Here is a 13,604-nt window from a genome sequence, read left to right on the forward strand (position 1 = left end):
ATGTGAGCTGTTTTCTACAATGTCCCACTCTTGACTGTAGTTAACCTGTGCTAAGAGTGATAACTCTCTTTGAGAAAATAGAGAATGTAATCCTGCTCCTTAATCTATATGGTATTATAAAAGCATAGTCAACTGATTAGAAAACTAAGTAACTTGGATATATAAATTAATATATATGAATTGACTCATAGGTTTCTGTGTTTATACTGTAATCGGTTAGATGGCAAAAATTTAAATATTTTAAATCTCTTTAATTTTTATTTCAAGAATAACATTATAGCAATTTTATATTTAAAGCTGGTATTTTATTACCCTTGTATGCCAGCTTTGGAATTAATAAACTTTGTTGTAATGCTCCATCACAATATCCCAAAAGCCTCAAGTCATTTCATTTGATCTCATCAAAATTGGTTATAGGTGTGGTCTCTCTTGGCGTACAGTTCCCCTCTGTGGGCCTGTGAAACCCAGAGAACAAATTATCTGCTTCCAATATATGAAACAGATATTTATATCTATCCTATTTCCATTCCTGTATGGAGAAATTAGAAGGAAAACAGAGGTCACAGGTTCCAAACAATTCCAAAACCTGCAGGGCATACTCTATTAGATTTCAAGTTCTGACAGTAAACTCTAGAACAATATTTTGTCCTCTAGGTCTAATGATGTGGCAACCCCAATCTTTCCAAGCACTTGTGCAGCAGCCATGCTTTCCTTGAGCACTAGGGTGAAAGTTCCATCATCTTCATGCATTGGGTGACCATGAGGCTCTAGGCCCACCCATGTCAAGTATCTAGGGTGGTAACCAGACTCTCTGCCATCCCCCAAACATGGTAGCTCTCTTCCTGAACAATGTGGTGGAAGGGCCACTCTCTCCAAGTGCCAGGGCCTATTCACCCTTTCCACGCACGTGGCTGTGCTCACTCTCTTGGCCCAAGAAAATATCTTTAGTCTAGACCCTAGCTTCCATGGTTCTTCCTTTGAAGTCATTTTTCCCTCAATCTGTTCCTTTTCTGTCTGTTTTAGTCCAGGCTTCCAGTGATGTCATTCATACAGATCCTGCAAAAAATTTGCCAGTTTCACATGAAGTACACAGGGGTCCAAACCATCAGACAAAAGAACTTTCCACAAATCCTTTCTGCATAACTGCATTTCCAGTCCTGACTTGCACTGAAATAGCTGAATGATTCCTTATCCAGTGAAATCATCACATGGAGCACTATTCTCTGGGAATTTGCTTTCTGGAAGCTCAGAATTTTTGAAATCATCAATTTCTGGTTTTTTTGGCCCAGGACTTCAGTTCTTGTTTATCCCTTTCCTGTTGCATTTTACTATAAGCTGCAAGGAGACCAAGCTGCATTTTCCACATTTAGCTTTGAAATCTCCTCAGCTAAATATCCAACTTCTTCACTCAAATTTTGCCTTCCATCTGATTCATCAGAAATACTTTAGTCTCCATATTTCTACCAATAGTCTCTTCCAAACAATCTAAACCTTCTGTATCAAGCACTTAACAGTTCTCCCAGCCTCTACTCATTACCTAATTCAAAAGCTTTTTCCACATTTTTTGGTATTTGCAATAGCAGCACTCCACTCTCCTGATACCACAATTTGTTTTAGTTCCCTAGATTGCTGTATTAGTTAGGGTTCTCTAGAGAAACAGAATCAACAGGGAATACTTGTGAATATAAAATTTATAAAAGTGTCTCACGTGACCACGGGAATGCAGAGTCCAAAATCTGCAGGGCAGGCTGTGAAGCCAATGATTCCAATGGAGGGTCTGGACGAACTCCACAGGAGAGGCTTGCCAGCCAAAGCAGGAAAAGAGCTTGTCTCTTCTGAATCCTCCTTAAAAGGCTTCCAGTGATTAGATTGAGCATCACTCATTGCAGAAGACACTCCCCTTGGCTGATTACAAATGGAATCAGCTGTGGATGCAGCTGACATGCTCATGATCTAATTCTATGAAATGTCCTCATTGCAACAGACAGGCCAGCACTTGCCCAACCAGACGAACAGGTACCGCCACTTGGCCAAGTTGACACATGAACCTGACCATGACAACTGCTTTAAACAGATACCCTGAAATAGGTTGACTTTAAACAATCAGAATTATTAGACTATAGTTTGAGGCTGTGAGAACAGCCAAATTTAGGCTTAATTAAGGCAATGGTTTCTTCCCAGACCCACTACCAGAAATTCTGGGCTTTTCTGTCACATGACAGGGCACATGGTGGCATCTGCTGGTCTCTCCCTTCTTTTCCAGGTTTCTTTGCTTCCAGCTTCTTGCTTCCATGGCTTTTTCTGTCTATATTCATTCCTTTTATAAAGGACTCCAGTTAGAGGCTTCAGACCCATCCTGAATGATTTAAGTCACACCTTAACTGAAGTAGCCTCATCAGAAGATCCTACATACAATGAATTCATACCCACAGGAATGGATTAGCTTAAAAACATGAGTTTCTGGGGTACATACAGTTCCAAACCACCACATTAATTAATGTTCTTAATTTGTGCTTAATAGCCACTACTATTAAATACATAATTCTGACCATTTTACTCTTTTAATTCACATAGAGAAATTAGATAGTCAGATTTAATGGCATAGAATTAACAGGAGCACTCTAGAATTTTCAAAGGATAGATATGTTGAAAGCCATTAATTTTTAAAAAATTGTCGAGGTACTGCATGTTTTTATTGATTTCAGTCAATTTTATTTTATTACATTTTAGAAAGATCTAGATGAGTGACCAGGATAAATAAGTTATCATGGAATCATTAGATCATTAGAACAGGAAAAGTTTTTAGATGCCATCTATGTCAACTTTTGGCTGGGTTTGTAAATTCCTTTTACCAATCCCTTTAGGATGGTTTGTTCAGACTCGTCTTTATCACTTGCAGTGATTTGAAAAACGACCCAGTGAGCGGATAGCTTTAGCATTTTACATATCACCTTATTGATAATAATGTATACATTTTCATATAAAATACTTAGGATAATTTAGACAAAGATAGTTCAATCTGTATAAATAATTGAATGGTTAAAATATATCATGTACCATTAAATGTAAATTGTTCATAGTAATTGTTACAACTCATCTCAGCCTTAATGAAACTGTTCCTTCCATCAAATCACTGATAAGAATTCTAAAATCAGGGCCACGGTGGCTCAGCAGGTAAGAATGCTTGCCTGCCATGCCTGAGGACCCGGGTTCAATTCCTGGTGCCTGCCCATGTTAAAAAAAAAGAATTCTAAAATCAAAGTTTAGGTTGGCCAGATGTCATTTACTTTGTGTAACCATAGAGAGAGTATTAACATTTTTTACTTTCGTGTTGTTTTAGATAAATGAAATAAACACACAGATCAATCAGTTGATTGAAAAGAAAATGATGAGAAATGAGCCAATTGAAGGCAAACTGTCACTATATAGACAACAGGTAAGACCAGTCTTTTGACCTACATAGTTAGATCTGTAATTTATTGATGAACATTTTCATAAAAACCATCAGTGTGTTATCTATAGTCTTAAAGTAAGCAGGAAGTAAAGAACAAATGCTAATTTATTATTAAAGAATAAATTACTTAATCTCCAGATTATGTCACAGAATTTGTGGAAAAGCTGCAAAAGATGCATGTTCAAGTTACAAATGCAGTACAGCTGATAATGTGTAGTTTCCTTACATCTGCAAACTGTTGTAATAGAACTGTTTGTATTTATATCTGAGTGTGGAATTTCAGTTTTTAAATAAAAGCTTACCGTAGGTGGTATAAGTCAAAATATTTATAACCTTTAAGAAACTAAAAGGCACTGTAACTTTTTTCAGGTTTAAAGTTAGCTTGTATGTATACAATGAATTAAATTTTAGTGATAAGCCACTTGTTATTAGATTGTGTGGGTATGTATGTTGTGTTGTATTTTCAACAAAAGATTAAAATGAAAGCTGTGGCTTATCTGACAAGAACCCAACTGGGAGGAGGTTAGTGTGATGAGCATTGTAGAACTCAGAAAACACTGAGCTGTGTAACAAAAATTATTCAAGTAGATTAGAACTTTTTAAAAATTTTTTATAATGGAAAGTTTCAATCATATACAAGGGCAGAGGGAATAGTACAATCAGTCCTTATGGGTCTCTGCACTGTAGCTCTCAAGGCCATCTTTGTTTCATATTTAACCCCTCCATCCCCACATCATTATTTTGAAGCAAATCTCGGGCTTATAGATATCATTTCATCTGTAAATATTTCAGAATTTTTTCTCTGAAAGATAAAAAGTGTTTAAAACCTTAACCACAGTGATATATTGCATCTGAAAAAATTACCAATAATGTCTTAATAACAGCAAATATTTAGGCAGCGTTTATATTTCTGTTGTCTCTTTATCTTTTTATAGTTACTTTGTTTGAATCAGGATCGTTCATACACTGCATTTGGTTGATATATTTAAGTATTTAATTTGTGGGTTCTCCTTCCCAGTTATTTATTTAATACTTTTTTTGCAATGTTTTTATTGAAGAAACTGGGTCATTTATCCTATAGTGTTTCTATAGTTGAGATTTTACTGATTGCATCCCTATGGTATCTTTTAGCATATTCCTGTGTCTCTTGTATTTCCTGTTAATTAGAACTAGAAGCCTAAATAGATTGTTTTGTTATTTTTCAGGCAAGAATACTTTCTAGGTGGTATTGTGTCATTTCATTTGGAGGTACATAATGCATGATCTTTTATGATATTAGCAGCCATTGATTATCATTGCCTATCCATTGATTTCATTTGAGGTTGCAAAATGTTTAATTATTATTCCTTCTTCATTTATTAGTTGGAATAATTCTATCAAGAGAAGGCTCCTGTCATCAAGTATTTAGCTACCCTGAAGTACAGTTCATATAGGAAAGGCAGGATATATGCTTGATTTTTATCTTTCTTTATCAGTTTTCAAAATGAATTGGTTTCCTTTGTATCATCCGACAGTAAAAAACTCTAAAAAATTAGGGTTGTTGTTATTTTTGTTTTAGTTGCTTATTTTTTTAATGTCTTTGAGTCATAGAAATAAGTATATTTGATAAGCTTTTAACATTTTCTTCAATGATGCTCAAATTCTCCCATTTTTGGCTAATGGGAAGTTTTTCAAGTTAATTTCTGAGTCCGTTTAAGATCCTAGTAGTCTGATCATTTCCTTGCACTCTGGTACAATTTAAGACATTTCTGGGCTCATCTTTTACAGTGTCTATCCAAGTCCTAGAATAGACTCTCTCCTATAAGCCCTGATTTGCTTTAATAGGAAATGATATTTAGAGACCACAAACGGGATGCCAGGAGTTCTCATTACTCTTGGGGTCACCAATTCTAGGTCTTTTCTGTGAAAAGAACTACCAAATTTTTTTTTCCTTCTCACCCATACAATAAACCATGAGTTCATGCTAATCTTTCCAGTTCAGATTCAGGAATACTGAGTTTTTCCCTAGCCTCATTATTTTCACTTCTCTCTCCTTATTCTACATTGAAAAGCCTTATTCTCAATGACACTAAAATAATTCATCATTTGTCTTATTCCACACAACAAATCTCAGAATACAAGTACCAATACTATCACCAAGAATATGAAAACTATGTAAAATACATATTTTTTCAGTTCATTTTGCCTTTAGAATATAACCCACTCTATGGTTATGCCACTGATTAGTCTGGACACATATATAGGTTTGTCTCAAGTTAGTGGTTAATTTGCTTTATAATTATTTAAAATATTTACCTGGCTATGGTAGCAATGCAAACTCTGGGATCTGTCCTATAACTACTTGTTGAATAGTGCTTTGGAAACTATTGCTGCTTTCTTTTTTTGCTTTGTTTGTATAAATGTTATACAACAAAAAAAAAAGTTAAAAAAAATATTTACCTGGCTCCAAAGTCAAATCTATAAAACAAGGCCTATTTTAAGAAGTTTCTAATGTCTATATCTATACTCCCCTCGATATTCTTTCTTTTGCCCATAGGTAATAATTTTTAAAAAAATTTTTGTGGCTGACTTTTTAAAAAATATTTTTGTTGAGATACCGTCACATACCATATAATCCATCCAAAGTATATAATCATTGGCTCATAATACCATCACATAGTTTGTGTATTCATCATCATGATCATTTTTTAAAATTTATTTATTAATTTAAAAAATTAAGAACAAACAAAAACATTAATATATAATTCCGTTCTACATATATATCCAGTAATTCTCAATATCATCACATAGTTGCATATTCATCATTTCTTAGAACATTTGCATCAATTCAGAAAAAGAGATAAAAAGACAACAGAAAAAGAAGTAAAACAATAACAGAAAAAAAGATTATACATACCATACCCCTTACCTCTCACTTACATTTATCACTAGCATTTCAAACTAAATTTATTTTAACATTTGTTCCCCCTATCGTTTATTTTTATTCCATATGTTCTACTCGTTTGTTGACAAGGTAGATAAAAGGAGCATCAGACACAAGGTTTTCACAATCACACAGTCACATTGTGAAATCTGTATCATTATACAATCATCATCAAGAAAGATGACTACTGGAACACAGCTCTACATTTTCAGGCAGTTCCTTCCAGCCTCTCCGTTACATCTTGACTAACAAGGTGTTATCTACTTAATGCGTAAGAACAACCTCCAGAATAACCTCTCAACTCTGGAATCTCTCAGCCGTTGACACTTTGTCTCATTTCCCTCTTCCCCCTTTTGGTCGAGAAGGTTTTCTCAATCCCTTGATGCTAAGTCTCAGCTCATTCTAGGGTTTTTCTCAATCCCTTGATGCTGAGTCTCAGCTCATTCTAGGATTTCTGTCCCACGTTGCCAGGAAGGTCCACACCCCTGGGAGTCATGTCCCACGTAGACGGGGGAGGGCAGTGAGAATGCTTGTTGTGTTGACTGGAGAGAGAGGCCACATCTGAGCAACAAAAGAGGTTCTCTTGGGGGTGACTCACAGGCCTAAATTTTAAGTAGACTTGACCTCTCCTTTGTGGGGTTAAGTTTCATATGAACAACCCCCAAGGCTGGGGGCTCAGCCTATAGCTTTGGTTGTCCACACTGCTTGTGAGAATATCAAGAATTCAACTTGGGGAAGTTGAATTTCTCCCTGCTCTCACCATTCCCCGAAGGGGGCTTGCAAATACTTTTCCACTCACTGATCAAATCACTCTGGGATTCATCGGGGCATCACTCTGGACAAACCAACAAAATCTCATGTCCTGCCTGAGATTCCAAGTACTTATGGTGTTCAATCAAACTATCTACATAAGTTATATCAGGAAATGCACTAGTCAAAATATAAATTTTGTAACAAACTTTTTTGCTTTAGTCTCACACATCAGGTGAAATTTTAAAATATTAATTACCATCTATTTTCAGCACCCTGCAATAATGACATTCCTTTGTTCTTCCTCATGCACAAACATTTTTAATATTTGTACATTTAGTCACTATTATTATATACTCTAGGCATTCCTAGCTTATACCATCTCAATCTTTACCGTCTAGCTTTCTTTCTGATTTCATTTATTCCCCCAGCCCTCCTCCCTCTATCATTCTCACATCCAGCTTCGTTCAGTGTTTTAACATAATTGTATTACAGTTAGGTAGTATTGTGCTGTCCATTTCTGAGTTTTTGTATTCAGTCCTGTTGCACAGTCTGTATCCCTTCAGCTCCAATTACCCAATATCTTACCCTATTTCTATCTCCTGATGGTCTCTGTTACCAAGGAAATATTCCAAGTTTATTCACTAATGTCAGTTCATATCAGTGAGACCATGCAGTATTTGTCCTTTTGTTTTTGGCTAATCTCACTCAGCATAATGTTCTCTAGGTCCATCCATGTTGTCACATACTTCATAACTTTACTCTGTCTTAAAGCAGCATAATATTCCATCGTATGTATATACCACACTTTGTTTAGCCACTTGTCTGTTGATGGATATTTTGGCTGTTTCCATCTCTTTGCAATTGTAAATAATGCTGCTAAAAACATTGGTGTGCAAATGTCCGTTTGTGTCTTTGCCCTTATGTCCTTTGAGTAGATACCTAGCAATGGTATTGTCGGGTCATATGGCAATTGTCTGTTCAGCTTTTTGAGGAACCGCCAAACTGCCTTCCACAGTGGTTGCACCATTTGACATTCCCACCAACAGTGAATAAGTGTGCCTCTTTCTCCACATCCTCTCCAGCACTTGTCATTTTCTGTTTTGTTGATAATGGCCGTTCTGGTGGGTGTGAGATGATATCTCATTGTGGTTTTGATTTGCATTTCTCTAACGGCCAGGGACATTGAGCATCTCTTCACGTGCCTTTTGGCCATTTGTATTTCCTCTAATGAGAAGTGTCTGTTCAAGTCTTTTTCCCATTTTGTAATTGGATTGGCTGTCTTTTTGTTGTTGAGTTGAACAATCTCTTTATAAATTCTGGATACTAGACCTTTATCTGATATGTCGTTTCCAAATATTGTCTCCCATTGTGTAGGCTGTCTTTTTACTTTCTTGATGAAGTTCTTTGACATCATCATGATCATTTTTAGGACATTTGCATCACTCCAGTAAAAGAAATAAAGAGAAAAAAGAAAGAAAAACATACATCCCATACTCTTTACCCCTCCCTCTTATTGAGCACCAGTATTGCAATCTACCCAAATTTTTTACCCTGCATTCCCCGTCCCAGTATTTACTTATTTTTTGTCCTTAGTTTTTACTTATGTGTCCGTAGCCTGGATAAAGGGAGCATCAGCCACGAGGTTTTCACAATCACACAGTCACACTATAAAAGCTATATAGTTATACAATTGTCTTTAAGAATCAAGGCTACTGAAATACAGTTCAGCAATTTCAGGTACTTCCCTCTAGTCACTTCAATATACCATAAACTAAAAAGGATATCTATATATTGCCTAAGAACAACCTCCAGGATAACCTCTCGACTCTGTTTGAAATCTTTCAGCCACTGAAACTATTGTTTCTCATTTCTCTCCTCCCCGTTTTGTGTTGCTTACTTTTCCATTAAAATGAGATTATATATACACATATAAATATGTGCTCATATATCTCCCTTGTTAGAGAAACAAGAACATATTATACATTCTTCTCTTTTCCTTTTTTCACTTAACAGTATGTACTAGAGATAACTCCGTAATAGAATGATCTTTATTCCTTTTTTATAATAACTTTATTGAGATTAAATAATTCACATATTATATAATTCACCCATTTAAAGTGTATTCAGTGGTTTTTCATGTATTCACAGAGTTGTGCAACCATTACCACAATCAATTTTAGAACATCTCCATTATCTAAAAAGAATCCCCATACCCATTAGCAGTCATTCCCCGTTTTTCCCAAATATCCACTCCTGGGCAATCACCAGTCTACTTTCTGTCTCTATGCATTCGCCTACTGTGGACATATATGGGGCCATCCACTAAATGGTCCTTTGTGACTGGCTTCTTTCTCTTAGCATAGTGTTTTTGTTTTGTTTTGTTTTGTTTTTTGACCGATCTCCACATGCATATTGTCCATACATGGTATACAATCAGTGGCTCAAAATATCATCACACAGTTGTATATTCATCACCATGATAATTTTTAGAACATTTTTAGCATAATATTTTTAAGGTTCATTCATGTTGTAGCATTTATCAGTACTTCATTTCTTTATAGCCAAAATAATAAAATATGGCTATTTATCAAATTTTGTTTACCATCCATTCATCAGTTGAGGGACATTTGGGATATTTCTACTTTTTGACTACTATGAGTAATGCTGTTATGAACATGTATGTACAGGTTTTGTGTTGACATATGCTTTCATTTCTTTTGAGTATATATACCTAGGAGTGGAATATCTGGGTCATATAGTAACTCTGTGTTCAAAGTCTTCAGGGCCTGCCAATCTGATTTCCAAAGCAGCTACATATTTTACATTCCCACCAACAATGTATGAGGTTCTGATTTCTCCACATAATGATCAACACTTGTTATTTTCTGTCTTTTTTATTATAACCATCCTAGTAGGTATGCTTATTCCTTCTTACAGCCACATGGTGTACTCCATTTTGTGGGTACACTACAGTTGGTGGTCATTTGGATTGTTGCCATTGTTTCTCTCTCACAAATAATGTTTCATTGAATAGCCTTATGCATATGCCTGTGTATTTTTTGCCAGTTTATCTTTGAAATAGAGTCCTAGAAGTGGGATTGCTACATCAAAGGATAAATGCATATATAATTTTGCTAGATATTGCCAAATTCTTTTCCAGAGGAGTTGCACCATTTTACATTCCCATCTGCAGTATGAGAGCGCCTGTCTTCTCATCACCTCACTAATAGAGTATGTTGTTAAACTTTTAGATTTTGCCATCCTTATAGATGAGACATGATAGCCTATGATATCTTATGAACAAGGGTGAAAATCCCCTATTCATACTGTATGAGTATGAACAGCCATTTTAATTTCTTTTTCTGTGAATTGTCCTTTTATATATATATAGTCATTTTTCTATAGGATTGTTGGCCTTTTCTTTATTTTTAGAAAATCTTTATTTTTAGAAAATCTTTTTAGTGTCTGCTTAGCATATAAGTTGTAATTTTTTTCCCACAGTTTATCATTTGTCCTTTTACTTTGCTTATGGTGTCATTTTTGCCTTGGAAACATTTTTTATTTTTATGAAATAAAATTTATCAGTCCTTTCTCTTATTGCTTCTAGATTTTGAGTCATAGTTAGGAATGTTTTTTCCGCTTTTAGCCTATAGAGAAATTTACTCAAGTTTTCTTTTCTTTTTTTTTTGTATACTGTATAGTGAGAGTCACATTTCATTGTTTTTCCATGTGACTACCCCATTATTGCAGCATTTGTTGAAAAAAAAATTTTTTTTTTTTGAGGAGTTCATAGGCCAGGAATCAAACCCAGGTCTTCTGCATGGCAGGCAAGAATTCTACCACTGAACTACCCTTGCACCCCCCAAGTTTTCTTTACTTGTTTTTTTTTTTCTTTTCCAAGTTTTCTTTTTTGACTTATATAATTTAATTTTTATATTTAAATCTCTGGTGCATTTACAATTTTTTTCTTGTAAAATACATTTATGGCTATCCAATTGTCCCAATACCAGTTAGTAAAATGTCCATTTTCCCCTACTGATCTGAGATTCTGCTTTATTTTATTCTAAATTTCTAAATGGTATTGGATTTATTTCTTGACTTCTTATTCTATTCCATTGGCCTATTTGTCTATTCATAAGGCCATATCGCTGTTTTATTTATAGAAGCTTTATAATCAAGTTTTAGTATCCAGCAAAACTGTCCACCTCTACCCCCTACTGCTTTACTTTGTCAAGTTTTTCCTAACTATTCATGCATCCAAATAAACATTATTATCAACTTTTCTAGCTCTAGGGGAAAGAAAACATGATAACTTTTTAATTATTGGGGTTGCATTATTTTATCAGTTGATTCAAATCTTACATCTTTATGTTGCTGAAACTTCCCATCTAAGAACATGGTATGTTCTTCCATTTGTTCAAGTTTACTTTTTTTTTTTTATTTTTTATTTTTTTATTAACGGAAAGAAAAAAAAAAAGAAATTAACACAACATTTAGAAATCATACCATTCTACATATGCACTCAGTAATTCTTAACATCATCACATAGATGCATGATCATTGTTTCTTAGTACATTTGCATCGGTTTAGAGGAACTAGCAACACAACAGAAAAAGATATAAAATGTTAATATAAAGAAAAGAAATAAAAGTAGTAATAATAGTAAAAAACAACAACAACAAACAAACCAACAAGCAAACAAAAACAAAAAAAACCCTATAGCTCAGATGCAGCTTCATTCAGTATTTTAACATGATTACTTTACAATTAGGTATTATTGTGCTGTCCATTTTTGAATTTTTGTATCTAGTCCTGTTGCACAGTCTGTATCCCTTCAGCTTCAATTACCCATTGTCTTACCCTGTTTCTAACTCCTGCTGAACTCAGTTACCAATGACATATTTCAAGTTTATTCTCGAATGTCCGTTCACATCAGTGGGACCATACAGTATTTGTCCTTTAGTTTTTGGCTGGATTCACTCAGCATAATATTCTCTAGGTCCATCCATGTTATTACATGGTTCATAAGTTTATCTTGTCAAGTTTACTTTTGTGTTTTTCAGGAGTGTTTAACGGTTTTCCTCATAAAAGTTTGGGACTTTTCTTGTTAAATTTATACTTATATATTTTATTTTATTTTATTTTTTGCTCTTATAAAAGAGGTCTTCTCTTTCCTTATGGCTTTTGATTTAATTTATCGATGAAAGCCATTGATTTGTTTGCTATAATTTTTTTATTGATTCTTTAGTTTTTTTAGATATATAATCATATTATCTATAAATTCCAAATTTTCCTTTCAAATTCTTATGCTTCTGATTGCTTTCTCTTGTTTAATGGCATTAGCTAATACCTTCAATACACTATTAAATTGTAGTAAAGGTTATGAGCATTCTAATCTTATTCCTGATGTTAAGGGAAAATGCCCTCATGTTTCTAAGTTAAGTAAGATGCTGACTTTGGCCACCCATCTCTGGCCAACTGGCTTTTGAGAGTTGCCAGGTACAAAAAGTGGAGAAAGAATAGTCTCTTCCATAAATGATCCTGGGAAATTTGAATACCACATGGAAAGAAATATTGTTGGTAAAAATGCGCTATCATCAACTGTAACAAATGTTCCACATCAATGCAAGGTGTTGGTGATGGGGCAGTGTACAGGAATCCTGAATTTTATGCATAAGCATTCTGTAAACCTACAACTTTTCTATTTAAAAAAGTAAAAAGAAGAATGTAGTTGGACACTTACCTCATACCATGTACAAAGATTAACTCAAAATGAGTCAAGGACCTAAATGTAAGAGCTAAAATGGTAAAACTCCGAGAAGAAACAATAGGGGAAAACTTACATGACCTTGGGTTTGACAGGGAGTTCTTAGATATGATACCAAAAAAACACAAGCAACAGAAGAAACAATAGATAAAATTGACTTCACCAAAATTTGAAACTTCTGTTTTAAATTTAATTTCTTGATCATTATCAAGAAAGTGAAAAGACAACCCAAAGAATAAGAGAAAATAGCTGCAAATCCTAGATCTGATAGAGGTTTAATGTCCAGATTATATAAAGAACTGTTCCAACTCAACAACAAAAGGCAAACAACCCAGTTAAAAAATGGGCAAAGGATTTGAATAGAAATTTCTCCAAGAATATATACAAGTGGCCTAAAAGCACATGAAAAAATGCTCAGCATCATAGGTCATCAGGAATATGCAAGTCAAAACCATAATAAGATGCCACTTCACACTCACTGGGATTTTTTTTGTGTGTGTGAAAATATATATGTACAAAAAAGCAATAAATTTCAAAGCACATTGCAACAATTAGTTACAGAACAAATTTCAGAGTTCGGCATAGGTTATAGTTCCACAATTTTAGGTTTTTCTTTGTAGTTACTCCAAGACACTGGAGACTAAAAGAATTTATCAATATAATGATTCAGCAGTCCTACCCATTTAAATACTAACTTCTCTGTAATA

At 34.5% G+C, this 13,604-nt stretch overlaps 1 protein-coding gene across 13 annotated transcripts in view; it reads left to right on the forward strand.

Annotated features, from left to right (window-relative positions):
• IFT81 (intraflagellar transport 81) overlaps positions 1-13,604 on the forward strand; it is a 282,552-nt gene that overhangs the window by 164,301 nt on the left and 104,647 nt on the right. For all 13 annotated transcript variants that reach the window (XM_077159817.1, XM_077159819.1, XM_077159822.1 and 10 more), the window contains one exon: positions 3,341-3,436. In XM_077159817.1, coding sequence (XP_077015932.1) covers positions 3,341-3,436 — 96 coding nt within the window. The remainder of the gene's footprint in view (positions 1-3,340; positions 3,437-13,604) is intronic.

The sequence above is a fragment of the Tamandua tetradactyla genome, chromosome 5 (genome assembly GCF_023851605.1).
Source record: "Tamandua tetradactyla isolate mTamTet1 chromosome 5, mTamTet1.pri, whole genome shotgun sequence".
Lineage (NCBI taxonomy): Eukaryota > Metazoa > Chordata > Mammalia > Pilosa > Myrmecophagidae > Tamandua > Tamandua tetradactyla.